General features: G+C 35.7%; 1 protein-coding gene across 1 annotated transcript in view; it reads right to left on the reverse strand.

Annotated features, from left to right (window-relative positions):
* The window catches only part of LOC136038106 (uncharacterized), a 30,270-nt gene extending 14,336 nt beyond the window's left edge, over window positions 1-15,934 (reverse strand). Inside the window, exons 1-2 of the mRNA XM_065721121.1 lie at window positions 15,833-15,934; window positions 5,777-5,959 (exon numbers count right to left, since the gene is read on the reverse strand). Coding sequence (XP_065577193.1) covers window positions 5,777-5,959; window positions 15,833-15,917 — 268 coding nt within the window. The 5' untranslated portion in view covers window positions 15,918-15,934. The remainder of the gene's footprint in view (window positions 1-5,776; window positions 5,960-15,832) is intronic.
* Between the last annotated feature and the right edge of the window lie 909 nt (window positions 15,935-16,843).

Raw genomic sequence — 16,843 nt, forward strand, 5'->3', positions numbered from 1 at the left:
ATCCCGTATCTAGGACTTGTGCTTATTTTTCCCACCAAGTTTCATCCCAATCCCTCCATTCTAAGCGTTTTCCAAGATTTTAGGTTCCGCCCCCAACTTCTCCTTCACCGGATCCCGTCGGGATTTAACAGAAGAGCTCTGAGACCCGATATCCTTCTAATCATTAAATTTCATTAAGATCCGATCATTCCTTCGTAAGTTAAAAATACCGCATTTTTTTTTTAAATTTCAGAATTAATCCTCCTCCCCCGACTCGCCCAACGAGAGCAGATCCGTTCCAGTTATTTCAATCACGTATTGGTGGTATTTTTACCACCAAGTTTCATCTCGATCCCTCCACTCAAGTGTTTTCCAAAAATTTAGGTCCCCCCTCCCAACTCCCCCCAATGTCATCGGATCCAGTCAGGATTTAAAATAAGAGCTATGAAACACGATATCCTTCGTCATATCACGATATCGCTAACCCCCCCTCCGCCCCAACTCCCCCAAAGAGAGAGGATCGGTTCCGGTTATGTCAATCACGTACCTAGGACTTGTGCTTACTTTTCCCACCAAGTTTCATCCCGATCCCTCAACTCTAAGCGTTTTCCGAGATTTTGAGTTCCCCCCTCAATTCCCCCCATGTCATCGGATCCAGTTGGGATTTAAAATAAGAGACGTGAAAAATACATAAAACAGACAGAAACTAAAAAAGTGAAACAAAAATAAAGGGAAAAGAAGAAGAGAAACTAGGAAACAGAAAACAGAAAATAATTTAAGTTCCAAATAAAGCAAACAAGGCCAAAATATACTCTATGTATATCATTAATGTTTCATTGTCATAAAGTATATCATTATATGACTTTAATTTTCTACTAGTTTAGGTTTCAACTTTGCTTTTCACTCTTTTTTTGAATTTTTTTTTATTTTTTTTTTAATTACTTATGACAGAAACTACTGGATATTTGTATTCTCTTTTGTCAATGGGACGAATATACAGAGAAGAAAGAAAATCTATAGTTTATAATCAACGTGCTTATTCAGAAGGTCACGGATATTATTCTGCTAGCCAGGAAAAGTAGGCAGAAAATCACTTAATACCTTTCCCGAAAGCAGTGTTCAATCTTGCGGCTTAACTCTTAGTTTCATACGACTTAATCATGGTGTTTGTCTCAATGGCTTAGTCTTGGTTACGATTGTTATTTATCGAGGAATAACTGACTTTAAGAAATCGGGTATACCAAGTCATACCTACCACATGGAATGGTAGCACACCACGCGTGGTACGAAGCATGTCATACTTGAGGGGAAGGAGATGGGTCTATGGAAGTTTGCCATGCACTACAAAGCCAGTGGTGCTCCGCGATGTGCGCCAGATGCTGGAGAGTGGCCAGTCCCTCGCCTTTTATAAGAGGTGCTTACAAAATTTAATATTTCCTAGAGAAATTCTTTGAGGAGAAATAAATGAAGGTAATGAACACAGATTTAATAAGTAGCAAGGAAAAGGATTTATGATGAAAGAGAATTAAGGACGGTTTTAGCATCTAGGCTCATTTTTATTTGATTATCTTGAAAGATTGTGGGAGTACTAATGGATATAGTGCCCCAATACTGAAGGCATTGAAGACCTAGGTGGTAGCTTTGTAGACTGTTCTACGAGCCTCTGTATGTACCGTTGTATATAAAGAGCGCTTTGCAATTCTAGAGGATATTGATTTATCTGAAAATAGGGCCCAAAAAGGCGCCAAAAACTCAGACACATTTTTACGGTAGTTCCATCTTATACAGTAGGTCATATACAATAGTTTGCTTTGAAAATCCCCCCTCCCCCTAAAAGGACCTTTTCAAGACAAGCTGACATTGTGGATCCACCATTTTTTATTGTTTTGACGAAAGTACTATCTGGAGTTTTCATTTTACCAGGATCGAAATGGACTATAATTTTTCTCTTTCGATACACACTTAGTGTTTCCCAAGGGGGGGGGGTAAATAGTTATAAAATTAAAGAAAAATCATCTGTCAGAAATGGAAACTTAGTGGGTTTGCCATAAATACGACGTCATCAGTATAATATTTAAGGTTAAAAGTTAGGAGATATTTTTGAGATATAGGATAAATGGTTGTACACGCACTTAACTCCACTGTCTAAAGTCAAAACATATGTTATGTTCTATTCCCGTTCACACGTGGTCCATGGATATAGGAAAAATTAATTTTATTACTTATGCTTGGTCTTTGTTCAAATGTCCTGACTGCATCACAGCTTTTGCACCCAGATACAAAATTATCCATCATTGAAAGATACAAATTTTGACTTGCCCGGGGTGCAGAAATTTTAGAAGTGCAAATTTAAAATAAATAATCTATCGATTGTAATCATTTTGATTTTTTTGAACCTTTATTTTTATTAACATATAGTAGTATGCGCAGTTGGCAAAATTGTGTTAATAAACGAAAATTTTGCTAAAATTTTGCCTGAAAATTTTTGGGAGACATAGGGTAAAGGGTGCCGGCAAAAATATACAGGGGGGTCAAACGCCAAAATATCAGTGGTAGTTGGGCTGCAGGGAGCATATTTCAGGAATTTTTTCGGTAGGAAAAAGTTTATTTTTAAATACTTTTAGGAAAAAACTCTCAAATAAAAAGAGCAATTCAATTGCATGTAAAATGAAACAAAAGACATTAAATCTTAAACGACAAGAATTTCTGGTAAAGGGATAGATTTATTTCATCAATGATTTATTTAATTATATTGCATTTAATCTTGAAAGAAAATCAGACTCAAACCGAAATTACAGAAAGATTCATTACTTTGGTAGATTATAACAGATGTAGCCTTGTCTTGATGCAATTTTCTACGCCTTAGAGTAGTTTACTGAAGGAGTAGAGATACTCAAAATTCATCCTGCCTGCATAGATACCACCTTTTGATTTTATAATGGCCAAGTAAATGTACCTCTTTCAAAACAGGACAATTACCCCCTCGAACTTAAATCTCTTTTATATTCAGACATTAAAGAAGTAGATTAGCGAAAGAAAAACAGAATTTAAACTTACTACCCAGCTGTCAAATTGACCCTCTTTGTTTTTATTGTCCTATTCAATTAAATAAATTGAACACGTTCAAACAAATTTCGTCATAGGAGAAGCTTATCGAATAGTTTGTGATAAAAAAAATCTGGAAGTAAAAAGTGACTTGGAACAATATTCACCAAAACTAAAAATGGAATTCTAATGAAAATTGCTACACCGGCAGTACTAGCTTTTAATGCTGATTCTTAATATATAAATTCTTTCAGTTTATTGCTATCCACTCAAAACGAAAAATCTGAGAAAATTTGCCTGATTTTTGAAAAAAAGGGAAAACCCCCCAAAAAAGCAAGCGATCTAATTGAAAATCCCTTTATTAGATATATCAAATCAGTAAACCCTATCATAGAGGTTTCAAGTTCCAATTTTCAAAGTGTGGAATTTTGATTCTTTTTTTTTCAGAAGAAACATAATTGATGCACGTTTATTTGTTTTGTTTTTTCCCCTGGGGGGATTGTATCAAACCGAAGGTCCAAGGCAATTTTGAGATAACGATTTCCTTAAGAATGGTCAAAAGGTCCAATAAATGTGCCCTGGGGTTGAGACGATCCTCGAGGCCCCTGGGACAAGGGCCATAAAATCTACAAATCGCCCATTTTCTAAACATAGATTTTATAATGGAAAGGGGAGTGGAATGTTTGATCCTGGGCATCTGATTATCTTGAAACTTTCGGGAGTTAATCTCTGAGTCGAAAAGATTCAAATTTTTGTTTTGGATAGGGGAGGGGTTAGGGAATCGTAAATGGGTAGAAACGATTTTGTTCCTGATTAGTTGTATTGGGAGCTAGCTCTTATCGATTATTTGCTTTAGGAAATCTCCCAAACTTTCCCAATAGTATACTATGAAAACCAAAAGCTTAACCGAGTAAACTAAACGACAGTGTGCTCCTGAATCTTCAAATAATGTATAATATTGATATTAAACTTTCTGGGAGTATTGGAAAGAAGGTGTTGAGTGGAATTTGAATTTATTTTGGGGGGAGGGGGCAGAGGTAAAACAAGAGGCCTTGCATGTTACGTGCATCCAGTTAATCTAAATACCATATCTGCCATATCTTGGAACGGCTCGGGGAACGGATTTGAAATTTCAGGTACTCTTGAGCAAAGTGAGGGAGGAGAGTGGAGCAAGGGCATTCAAGCTTAGTATTGGGAGGAGGGAGAAGGAGATAAACATTTTCTGTCTTTAATTCAGGGGATAATAACCTTGTGTGCTATAAGCTTGTGTGAAACTTATGTTTTATGCATGATTAAATAGCGAGATGAATTAGAAATACAGTATGTGTTGTCTGGTTGTCAAAATTGTGTGTCTGTAACATCTCAGGAACAGCCTAAGGTATAAACTTGAAACTTTTAGGAAGTGTTGAGGAGAGGGGTAGTAAACTAAATCAAAAGACAGAGCATTAACTCAAATAACTCAAACGAATTTTCCCCCAGCAGAAATTTATTTTCTTCAAAAATCTTGGTAAAACCAAGGTAAACCTGCTGAATTCAAGCATCCACAGGGGCCAATCAGTTTTTTTTCGTACCGGTATATCTTTTGCTTTCATGGTGCTATATGGCTCTTTTTTCAGTTTTCACCCTCATTTTCACTTGATTTGGAAAACTAGCTCCAACTTTGCCTCCCTCCCATAGGTGCACGTAGCTTCTTCTATAGGGGGGGGGGGGGGCAACCGATTGTGTGATAATGGGTGGGGGGGGGCTGAAGTTATATTGACAGTTCAAAAAACCTTAGACAGCAAGTCCTATCATACCTTATGAAACCTTTATTAATAATTAATCTCCAACAATCATAAGTCATCAATAAGCTTCAGCATTAATGTTCTTGGATTAGAAATAAATCTTTCCAAGACATTATGGATAATTGCTTCTTGTTTGAATTTTATTTTGTCATTCCAGCTGTTTATTTCCAGCTTTTTAGCCATCTACCTTTTTTCAACTACTTTTTCAACCATCTGCTTTTTCAGCCATATCTAGTGTAAATTTGAAGTTATAGGAGGAGCTGTTCCCCCCTCCGTACGCCCATGCCCCTTCCTGAGGGCTTTGAGGGAATTAAGCCATTGGGGGGCTAAGGGGCCTGGAAATGAGTCGAAATTTCTTTTTGTTCTTAATTAGTAGTATTTCGAGTGAGCTCTGACGAACTGTTCTGTCCTGGATTCAACATACGTACCTGAATAAATCAAAAGATCCTACGTGTACCTCATTTTCAATATATTTACAAAATCTTGAGAGTAGCTGAAGGGAAGTTGAAACTTTGAGGGAGTATTGTAGGGTACGAGGGTCAAATGGGTTTACAATTTTGATTTGGGGAGGGGGGCAAAGGTAAATCAAAAGACATGCTATATGTATTCAGATCGTCAAAATAGCGTGTCTTTGGTCCAATCCATACGAACACAACTCTTTTACAATATAAGCTGCTATGAGACTTATAATTTGAGCTTGGATTTTGGATACAGGATACAGCACATTGAGCTTGGGTACAGGATAGATCAAAGACACTGCATGCTGCCAGTTCGTCAAAATCGTGTATATGCAATATCTTGGAATAAGGAGCATGAAGCTGAAACTTTTAGGGAATGTTTAGTGGAAGGGGGAAATTAACGCTGAACTACGATCCGAGGGAAGTGTAGAGCTAAATTAAAAGACACCATTAGCATCTAGGTTACCAAAATACGGTATCTACACTATTCTGGGAACGGAAGATATTTACCTGAACGAATATCAGATGCCAACTTCTCAAAGGATAAGGATCGTTGTATTAAGGAATAATCGTCAATAACGTTTACAATGACAGGTCTAGGAAACCATGGCCTTGCAAGTTTAGGATGTCCAAACGTAGTCTCTGTGGCAGTTGTCTCCAGAACTGGTCCAGCTCGTTGACCTCTAAGAGAACCTGACAAAACAAAGAAATTATGAAGTGTCATGAAATTTACTAAAAATGAAAATTTAACACTTATGAAGATTGCTGAGGAATCGTTCAAAGTAAACAGAAATCTATTGAAAATGACAGCTAATGAGGCTTCAATTGCTGTACATTCAGTTTTCAGGTGCTTTGGCTATTAGTTGGTGATGTCACTACTACTACTAACAACACGCTCCAGCACGAAGGCCCCTCTGAGGCCAACACAGATACACACTCCACCTCCATCCCAATCCATTCAAAGCCTCCATTTTTATACCCTCCCAAACAGTTCTATTTTTCAATAAAAACTTCCTTTTGGCCTCCTTCTACCCCATCGGGGGACGAATTGCTTTTCGTTCGGCCCTAGATGGCTGGCCAAAAAGGACAATCTTTGGCAATCGGATATCCTTCATTCCCAGAACGTGTCATACCTATCTCAGCTATCTCAACTATAGTCCTAGAAATTATGAATAGAACCACATTTTTCGTACAACTTATTGCCCGCAATATTGTTAATTAGGCGGGGATACCCTCTGAAATCACCGGTGATATCTCTTTGATATCTTGTCGGCGAAAACTCTTTGAAATTTCCTTAGAGTTGCCTTGATACATGCCCTTCAACAACAGTGAACATGTAGGGAGGGAGGGAAGTTTTGTTTTTGCAAGAAACGGGATTATTTTTGGATCATTACAGTATTATATATGGTAAGAAGCCCCATTTGTCGCCTTCCTCGAAGAATTTAGTTGCCTCTGTTTTACACATATCTGTCAAATACTGACCATCTCCCAGGTTTTTCTTGATCCTAGCCCATCCCTTAATAAGCTCTTACAAGAAGTAACTTCACTTACATCTAATCTTATTTTGAGATCCAGGATGAATTTGTGACTTGCTTGTCTTTTAATATACTTTTCCCTCTTGATATCTGCTAAAAAAAAAAAACACGAATGTCATGCAAAGTTCGCCATTCCTATGAATTCAGGTTATTGAAATTTCTATAGCCGTTCCATGAAATGTATTGATATCTAGATAAGTTTGTTAGTTGAAATGAACAAGGATTGGGTCTCGATAGCAGTTAAAAGAGCTCAAACAAAAGAATTTATTGGTACTACTTTTATTTTATTAGTGTGTCTGCTTTATATGTTGTCAACCACAGTAGTCTTACCTAAAGGGTTTGGGTTGAATAGGGGCTAAGTTAAACAGGGGTTGAGCTGTGTGGATTTGAAATGAAGGGGCTTAAGTTGAATGGGGGATTATTTCCATTGGAACTGAGTTTGATGGGGGTTGAGCTGTATTGAGGTTGAGTTCAATGCGGTTTGAGTTAAACAGTGTTTGAGAGAGTGAGGGTTGTATTTAACAAGGGTTTGAGCTAAATGGATTTAGTTGAGCGGGGCTGAGTTAAACGGGGACTTAGTTGCAAACACAACCAAAGTAATTATTACAGAGTTACCTAAGTGAAATAATTATATTTATTGCAAAAAAATACGAATGAAAAAAAATTATACAGTTGTAATTACCGCCAGGACTTTCGATACTGAGCAACCTTTTTCTTCAAAACGCAAAGATTAGAGTGAAATGTCAAATTAAGATATGAATACATTGCTAAAAATGCATTGAATTTTTGAATTAAAATAAACTAAAAAGGTTTGTTTCCAGGTATAATCATGCCAAATTTGTTGCAGCTGTAAGTATTGTTACTAACAAAAATCGGTTGCAGACGGCGAGTTTTTAAAGAAACATACTTTTTGGAACATACTATGTTCCAAGCAAAAAAAACATTAATTGAGAATGTCAAAGAAATTCCATTGTCAGCTAGAACAATTCAGCATCGCGCTAGAAATATTGAAAAAAATATTGATGAAAAGAAAAAAAAATGATTTAGCCCAATTAGGCAAATTTGGTATTCCCCGAAGTTTTGCCCACGTCGTGACATTCGCAAAAATCAGGACATCCTAAGAAAACGTTCAAGGGAGATTCTCTAGATTGGAATCAAGGGAGAAAATATTCCGGGAATTTTTCACGGTTCATGCGGTTCAAGCTGTGGTAAGCTATTAGCATCACTAACCGAAATTGACTATGTCTCAATGATTACCGGCGAAGATGGATATAATTACTTCGCTAAAACTATTGCCAGGAGCTTAATATGCATTATACGGATAAAAAAGCAAACACACACAATGAGTCAAATAACATTGAAAACACTAATTGTTTTATTTAAAGGCTTATGTCCGTTAGAAATCAAGAGCGTTGTCAAATGTTTAATTTGCTGAATTTTCAATCCACAAACAATTAATTTTCAATCAATAAAGAAACAAATTGTATATGCTTCAAATTGACTTCCTTAAAAAGGTCTTGAAAATTATCTAATTTTAATAGTTCAACTAAATTTTGTAACTAAAAATCAAAACTAGGACAACCAGTTGTAATTTTGTTTTTCACGATCAGTCGTTTTGAATAGATACCTCTCCACGCAGATATTCCTGGAAGGAATAGGGCCCGTGACTGGTCTCCTTATCTGAAAATTTTGACAAGCTTTCCCATAGTTTTCTTAGAATTTTCATATAAGTTATACGTTCTTTATTTCTAATTAAGCCTCCCAAAAATATTGCCCCCGTCTGATATAAGTATTCCTGTACATTACTGTTTTCTCGCTTTTAGTGTTTCGTCTTTATCGGACATGACTTTATTGTCTTTCCCAGTTGGTGTCTATTCCATGCACGCTAATGTCCATGTTGTGCATTACTCGATCCTGAAGAAAAAAAAACGGAATTCTGAAAAAGCATAAGTAATTCCTTTCATCGATTCGAAGCTTTTCCTGTCGAATATTTTTTTTTTCTGGCTTGAAAGTAAATATTATTTGGTAAATTTTCCGATTAACGGGATATTGAGATAGCTAAGAAATATACATCTCTTTAGAATCAGAATTTTATACCGAATCTAAACTTAACATTATTTTCCGTTGGAGTTGAACTTTATCCACTCTGCCTAATGTTCTAGCATATGGCTTGAATTGTATACATAAAATGAATTTCCTGTTATTTTGGCAAACCGTTAAATCAATCTGAAGAAAAGAGAGAATTACAGAAAATTCATTGTATATATATACAATTCAAGGTATATATTTGCGCATCAAGGGGGTAAGGATAAAGTCTATTTCCGACGCAAATTCATACTATATTCGGATTTACCACACGTTTCTGGTTATAAAGTTATATGTATTTCTTAGCTATCTCAATATTCCTTTAAAGGGACTGATTATTTTCCTCAAATATCCTCCACTGTAGAATGGCCTGGTCCCCCAACTTTTTCCAGAAAGCATATCCTATTTATATTTTGACTAAGGGTGTCTGGAGTCAGGGCAAATCGAGGAGGGCCACTCTCAAGTATTTTTCGGGGACCGTCATTCCGTTTTTTTCCTTTTTTTACTCTTTTTTTAACTAAAGTTGTCAAGTCGGTAAATTATTGGCATCCTTTTCACATTGCCCCCCCCCCTAAGATCTTGCTCTAGACCCACCTATGTCTGGAGACACACCCTCTTCAAACTATTTAGCCAAAAGAAAGCTTAGTATTTATAATAGTTTGTTAGGAGCACCAAAGGGTGGCCCATATTTTAAAATCATATACCACCAAGGGGTGCATGTCACACTCGGTGGAAGTGTGACATGCATGGTGCAAATTTTTGCGTGCACAGTAGCAATAGGCTTGGTGTGGCTGAATTTTACCATGTTTGGGGTAGCAAGTATCGCTCTTAAGATGTAAACCAGGTAGTGGACAGTGAGTGACCCCCAAATTAAGAAAATACACTGACATGCCTTATCATAATCTTGAGCCACGTAGATCTTTGCATAATTCTGTACACCCAAATATGAACCTGTTTCCGCTACACCTTATCTTCAGAAACATGTAACTTTTCCGAAGCGTGATAAAAGTCACATATTTTAATATTTAACAAATTTGAATCTAATCAAAAACTAGCATAATAAGAAAGAAGTGTTTTGACAGATGGTGTCAAAATTAATACTGCTGTAAAACTTCCTCTTCTTTCAAAGAAATAGATGTTGTTCTCCGACTTTTTAGGGGGGTGGCCCAATAAATGAGCCACTCCCTAGGCTAATTTACTTCATATGAGCTATCCAACAACTATAATCAGCCGATATACGGAATTTTCTATCGGTGGTAAGGAGAGGGCTCGAAGAAACCGAAAAAGCGAGTTCGAACCTAAAGGCTTAGTGTAATCATATACTGGACACTCTGTCTAATTACTCCATATCCTTTTGCCAGAGTTAAATTGAACTATAAATTTTCTTCCAATTTTTTCGTTCCATTTAAGCTATTATTTCATCTTAAGGATCTTACCAGGCACATCCTTAGGAATTTATTCCACGTTGTTCTTTACAGTTTTTTTCTATTAATCTAGGCAATACCCCCCAAAAATGTGACACCCCCATCTGTTTCACGCAATCTGAAAGGACTTTTAGTCAAATCAAACCAGCTGACTTATGGTTATACCGGGAATAGACTCCTTCAAGTGGTGCTTGACCTTAAAACTAACCTTAACGATTAAAATGTGTTATGTAACAAGTTTTGCTCGCAGCCCATTAAATTTTGCTCATTTTGAAGCTTGACCTAACTGAACAAAAACGTAAACAAGATGAATCGATTTAAGGAATTTAAAAAAAAGGTAGTAATAGCTGGTAAAAGGTAAATAATCAAGAGAAGCAGAGAGTTGAGACTTACCCAGGTATCATCATCAATGATATCATACCCAACCTCTGATTCTGGAGTAGAATCATTATCTGATATTATTACCTGTTCAGAATCAGTGTTCACTTTTAGCTCTGACCCTTCGCCCTTTTCACCAGATTGGGCACTTCTCTTTTCAAGTCACCAACTTAATAACCATCTTTAAAGTAAATGAGTCAGTCTTCACAAACCGTCTTTATATCTTCATATAATTTCTACTATATCTTTTTTAATAATTTACCCCCACACACCATTAGGAATTCGATTCCACGGTGGCCTGTACACATGATATAATTCATCTTATGCCATCACATCACAGGATTGCCACCGGAAGAGGAAAAAACATTTTAGTGATTTTTTTGGTTGATCTAGTGATTTTCTTTAACAGTCTACTGATTTATGTGCTGATTTAGTGATATTTTTTTTTTGTTCAGACAATATAAAAAATCACTAAAAATATTGATAATTCACTAGGGGTGACAACCCTGCATCAGCTTAGTGCATTCTATAGTGCACATTCTATATCAAATAGTTCGTGGTAACGAACAGTAGGTAAGGAGCGACCCGGCTCAATAGTAACCAAAACTGTAAAAAACGGAATTTTGATACCAATAGATATATCAAAATAATTTAATTTCTATGCTGATTTTAAATATATAAGTTTTATTAAGTTTAGTTATACCCATCAAAGGTTACGAGCCTGAGAAAATCTGCCTTATTTTTGAAAACAAAAGAGGAAAGACCCCCTAAAATTCATATAACACCATCAGATTCAGCGGATCAAACAACACTACTGTAGATATTTCAAGCTCCTATCTGCAATAATGCGGAATGTTGTACTTTTTGCCAGAAGAGAAATCACGGATGTGGGTTTTTTTTAGGGGTGAAGGTATTGACCCAGTGGCCCTAGAACATTGGGATGGAGCTCATTCTAACACAAATGAAAAGTTCTAGTGCCCTTTTTGATTGACCAAAAAGTGGAGGGTAACTAGATGCCCTCCCACGCCACTTTTGTCCCAACATCGTCCGATCAAAATTCTGAGATTGCTATTTTGTTCAGCATATTTGAAAGACCTGTTAACTATGTCTTCGGAGATAACATGACCCCCCACAGACCCTGGAGAAAGGTCTAAGTTTTTGCCCATTGTTTACAAATAGTATTTGTATAGTATTAGTATTTTAGGAAGTATGTGCACATTTTGGGGGTTGGGAAAGGAGAGGACAAATTTTTACTGGGGACTTTGAACGAGGAAAATTTTCCAGGGGTTGAACTTTTCGGGGGAAATTGTATACTGGAGGAATTTTCCAGAATCCCTGAACGAAATTTCTTTATATTTCTTGCTCTCTCTTTATTGACTAAATTTTACAAGTGGAGGTTTTAAGGGTAATTATCCGGGGTAAATTTTCACCAAGGTTGAATTGTCCAGGTGATAGTTTCATGGGGAGGGGGATTTTTCCGTGGAGATCGAGCCAGATTTCCTGGCATTGTTTAAAAACGATCAGAAATTAAAGAAAAAAACACTTTTTTCAACTGAAAGTAAGGAGCAATATTAAAACTTAAAACGAACAGAAATTATTACGTATACGAGGGGGTTGCCCCCTCCTCAACACCTCACTCTTTCCTCTAAATTTCAAATTTTGTCGCAATTCTTTGAAAACGGCTCCTGAAACACATAGGTCGTTTAATTACAACAATAAGTGACTTTTTTTTTAAATACCGAAAAACTTTAGCATGAAGAGTGAGGTGTTGAGAAGGGTGCAACTCCCTCGTATACGTAATAATTTCTGTTCGCTTTTGAGTTTTAATATTACTCCTTACTTTCAGTTGAATTTTTTTTTTATTTAATGATAATTGCACCGGTAGCTGGAACCTAGTAAAGAGCAAACAGATCATAGTAACCAGAAGTTTAAAAATGTGTTCAGTGAAAAAAAATTGCCATCTGTCACTGATTCAGGAATGGTATTAAATAAAAAATTGTTTTTTTTTAACTTAAAGCAAGGAGCGACATTAAAACTTAAAACGAACAGAAATTACTCCGTGTATGAAAGGGGCTGTTCCCTTCTCAACGGCCCGCTCTTTATGCTAAAGTTTGATTCTTTCTCTCAATTTTACTTTATTAAACAGTAAAAAACTTTAGCGTAGAGAGCAGGGCGTTGAGAAGGGAACATCCCCTTTCATTAACGGAGTAATTTCTGTTCGTTTTAAGTTTTAGTGTCGCTCCCTATTTTCAGTTAAAAAAAAACTTTTTTTTAATTTAATTTTTGAACGTTTTTGAATTAATGCATGTTTGATTTTGGCTCTCCGCACGTAAATTATTAAAATGAAATTTGCATATTAATTCTTTTTTTTCGCTAAATGGCTTTCTCTTAGTTTTGATCAGACGATTTTGAGAAATAAAGGGTGGGGAAGGAGGCCTAGTTGCCCTCCAACTTTTCGGTTACTTAAAAAGGCAACTAGAACTGTTAATTTTTAAAGAAAATTTTTATTAGTAAAAAATATACGTAACTTAAGGATTAACTTATATATTTTTTTCAACAAACAAACTTATTTTTTATTTACTCAATAAACTTATATTAAGATTTTTATTGTGTTTTTATTATGTTTGTAATTATGTATATTATGTTTTTTTATTATATTTTTATTATATTTTTTATTATACATTTTTTAATATTTTTATGATGTATATGAGGGGGTTTGTCCCCTCATTAATGTCTCGCTCTTTACACTAAAGCTTAAGTTTTGTCCCAATTCTTTAAGAATGACCCTGAATCAGAAAGACCGTAGAATAAATAGTTGAAATGACTAAAAATACTTTAGCATAAAGAGCGAGGTTATTAGGAGGAGAAGAACCCATCATATGCGTAATAATCTCTGTTCGTTTTAAGTTTTAATGCTACTCATTACTTTCAATTGAAAAAACTTTTTCATGTTTATTTTTTCATTGTTTTTTTTTTATAATAATGGTAGAGAATCCTGCGCCCTCTTCATTGAATTTCTCTTTCCCAAGACATATTCCTCCAAGAAAAGATCCTCCCACATAGCCAACCTCCCCTCACCCCCCCACTAAACTAAAAAAAATCCCCCTGAAAACGTCTGTACACTTCCCAATAACCATTACTGTATGTAAACACTGGTCAAAGTTTGTAACTTGCTGATCCTCCCCCGGGGATTGTGGGGGAGTAAGTCATCCCCAAAGACATAGTTATAACGATTTTCGACTATGATGAACGAAATGGCCATCTCAAAATTTTGATCCGTTAACTTCGGGAAAAAATGAGCGTGGGAGGGGGCCTAGGTGCCCTCCAATTTTTTTTGTCACTAAAAAGGGCACTAGAACTTTTCATTTCCGTTAGAATGAGTCTTCTTGCGACATTCTAGGACCGCTTGGTCGATAAGATGACCACTGGGGAAAAAAACAAAACAAAAAACAAATAAACACGCACCCGTGATCGGTCTTCTGGCCAAAAAAAAATACGAGGTTCCACATTTTTGTAGATAGGAGCTTGCGACTTTTGCAATAGAGTTCTCTGATACGCCGAATTCGATGGTGTGATTTTTGTTAAGAGTCTATGACTTTTAGGGGGTGTTTCCCCATGTTATCCAGAATGAGGCAAATTTTCTCCTTCTGTCTCCTCTGTCTTTTCTCCTTCTGTCTCTCTTTTTTTTTTTTTTTTTTTTTTTTTTTTTGTGTTTGTGCTGTTGCATTGGTGATTTCTCTTTTCATGATATTTAAAATCAGAATGAAAATTCGATTCTTTAGATGTATCTTTTAGTATCAAAATTCCGTTTTTTAAAGTTTTGTTTACTATTGAGCTGGGTCGGTCCTTACTACAGTTCGTTACTATGAACTGTTTGATGATCTAGGCATAAAGCAAGTAGTTCGAGAAGCAATTGAAATCAGACTTAAGATTAATTTTTAAAAGTAAGTAAAGAGTGAATTTGAAACTTAAAACGAACAGAAATTATTTCTTTGCAGTCTGTCTAACATATATCAATAAAACTAGTAAAAAAAAACTAATTATATTTCCCTATGTTTGTAGGGCTATAGGAAATTAGCGCTCTACTGAAGACACAAAATACAGGAGTTTTGGTACAGTTTAAGTAAACCGATTAAGGACAATTTTTACAGTACAAAAATAAAGCATTTTAGGATTGTTGCTTAATATTTCTTTTGTTTAATTTGGTAACACTTCTGCGCAATGATTCAGTCCAATGAATGGCTCTCGTTTTGGTTCTGAAAAGGACATGCTATGATTAGTTTGTAGACAAGTTCAAAGTTAAACCATCTTGATAGTATTAGGATTTATGGACCAGCTTTAAAATTTTTTAAAGCTTGAACTTTTAAATTTTTTAAAATTAATGGCTCTCGTTTTGGTTCTGAAAAGGACATGCTGTGATTAGTTTGTAGACAAGTTCAAAGTTAAACCATCTTGATAGTATTAGGACTATGGACCAGCTTTAAAATTTTTATCATAACTTGAAATTCTTTGTTGTAGAGGGAAATTACCGAATTTCCAGAGTTCATGTTATGGCTTATTTGGTCTTCATTTTGAGTAATATTAAAGCGTATTTCTTACAATTCAAGATTGTTTATTGCTCGCCAGTAGTTTTACAGCTGGAGAAACCAATATGTTACTTGGTAAACCAATCCAATATTTCTATATGCTGTTCAGTGACTTGCAGTTATCAAAAAATATTTTTATGCCTATGCTTTAAAGGTAATTTTAATTGTATACTGAGAGTTACTTATATCGGAGCTGGTGTAAGACTATGAAAAGCTTTATAGATTAGTTTGTTGTTGTCAGGCTACGTACTAATTTTATTAATAAATTAACTAATAAATCACAGGCTACGCACTAATTTTTTAACTAATAAATCAACATTCATTTTTTTTTTATGCTTGGTTTCTGTCTTTTCAGTCAAGCGCTATTTTTCTATAGCCCTACAAATATAGAGAAATATAATTAGCTGTTTTTTTTTGTACTAGTTTTATTGATATATGTTGGATAGACGGTGAAGCAATAATTTTTGTTCGTTTTAAGTTTCAACTTCGCTCTTTACTTCCATTAAAAAAGCTTTATTTTTTAAATTAATTAATATATAGGGAACTAGACATGGTTACCTCTTAGTTTTGTTGGAGCCGAAGCTGCATATCCAATCAGAATAAGCCAATAAATAAATATTATCTTTCTCTTATTCAAAACCATTTTTGACTGATATTTATCATTTCTCATTCTGCTCTGTTTAAAATAACCCTGCATAAACTCTAAAACGCCTTGAGGTTTTTGGTTTGGGGAAACCAACAAGACATCTACTTCATGTATCACCCTTAGTCCCTAGAGAATAACCCACAAGACACATACCCTTTATAAATTTGCCTGTAAAGAAGCAACACTTTCACTGCCAGTCAGAGAAGACAAGGGCATGTCTAGGTATCGCTCACCTTGTCTGGTAACAAAGTTATTGGTCCTTTTACAGCAAAAGGAAGCAAAATCTAAAGAAGAAATCTGCTTCCCTTGGGAGGCTGAAGCTACCCCAAGAAAATTATGAAGCTCAGGAAGCCTTTGTCGGCAGGTTTCTGACTTTGACTAATTTATTTCCCTGTTGAAAAGATTTTGACTTGGTCCTGGTTCTTCTATCGAAAAGAGGGGAAGAATTTTGGAAATAGCAAGACCGTTTACAGGGAGGGAGAGGGGTGGATATCAGATTTGAGCCGTCCCCCAAAAAAAGATTAAATTGTTCGACTCGTCAAAACGCAAAAAAATTAAACCACCTCCAAAAAATACCCCACTCCAAACGAAGATTCTGGACATGATTTTGGGAAGTAATAATATTAAACATTAATTTAAAGTCTTAAATAAACCATGCTATGTGTCTTTATAACAGCAAAACTGTTATTTATATGCTATGCAGCAAGTGAGCCAATATCACTCAGGTGGAGGAGAAAAGGAGGAGCAATCCCTGTCAGTCAATTATAAATTAAAAAGGCTTTACCGGGATTTACCTTGTACAGCTGTGGCAACAATGGGTGGGGGGCTGATGGACCTATGTCTCCCGGATCCTTCCTAGATTTTGAATAATTCTTCTTAGTGTAACACCATTGAGAAGCGCCAATTTTTGGCATTTTATTTTA

The sequence above is a fragment of the Artemia franciscana genome, chromosome 17 (assembly GCF_032884065.1).
Source record: "Artemia franciscana chromosome 17, ASM3288406v1, whole genome shotgun sequence".
In the NCBI taxonomy this organism is placed as follows: Eukaryota; Metazoa; Arthropoda; class Branchiopoda; order Anostraca; family Artemiidae; genus Artemia; species Artemia franciscana.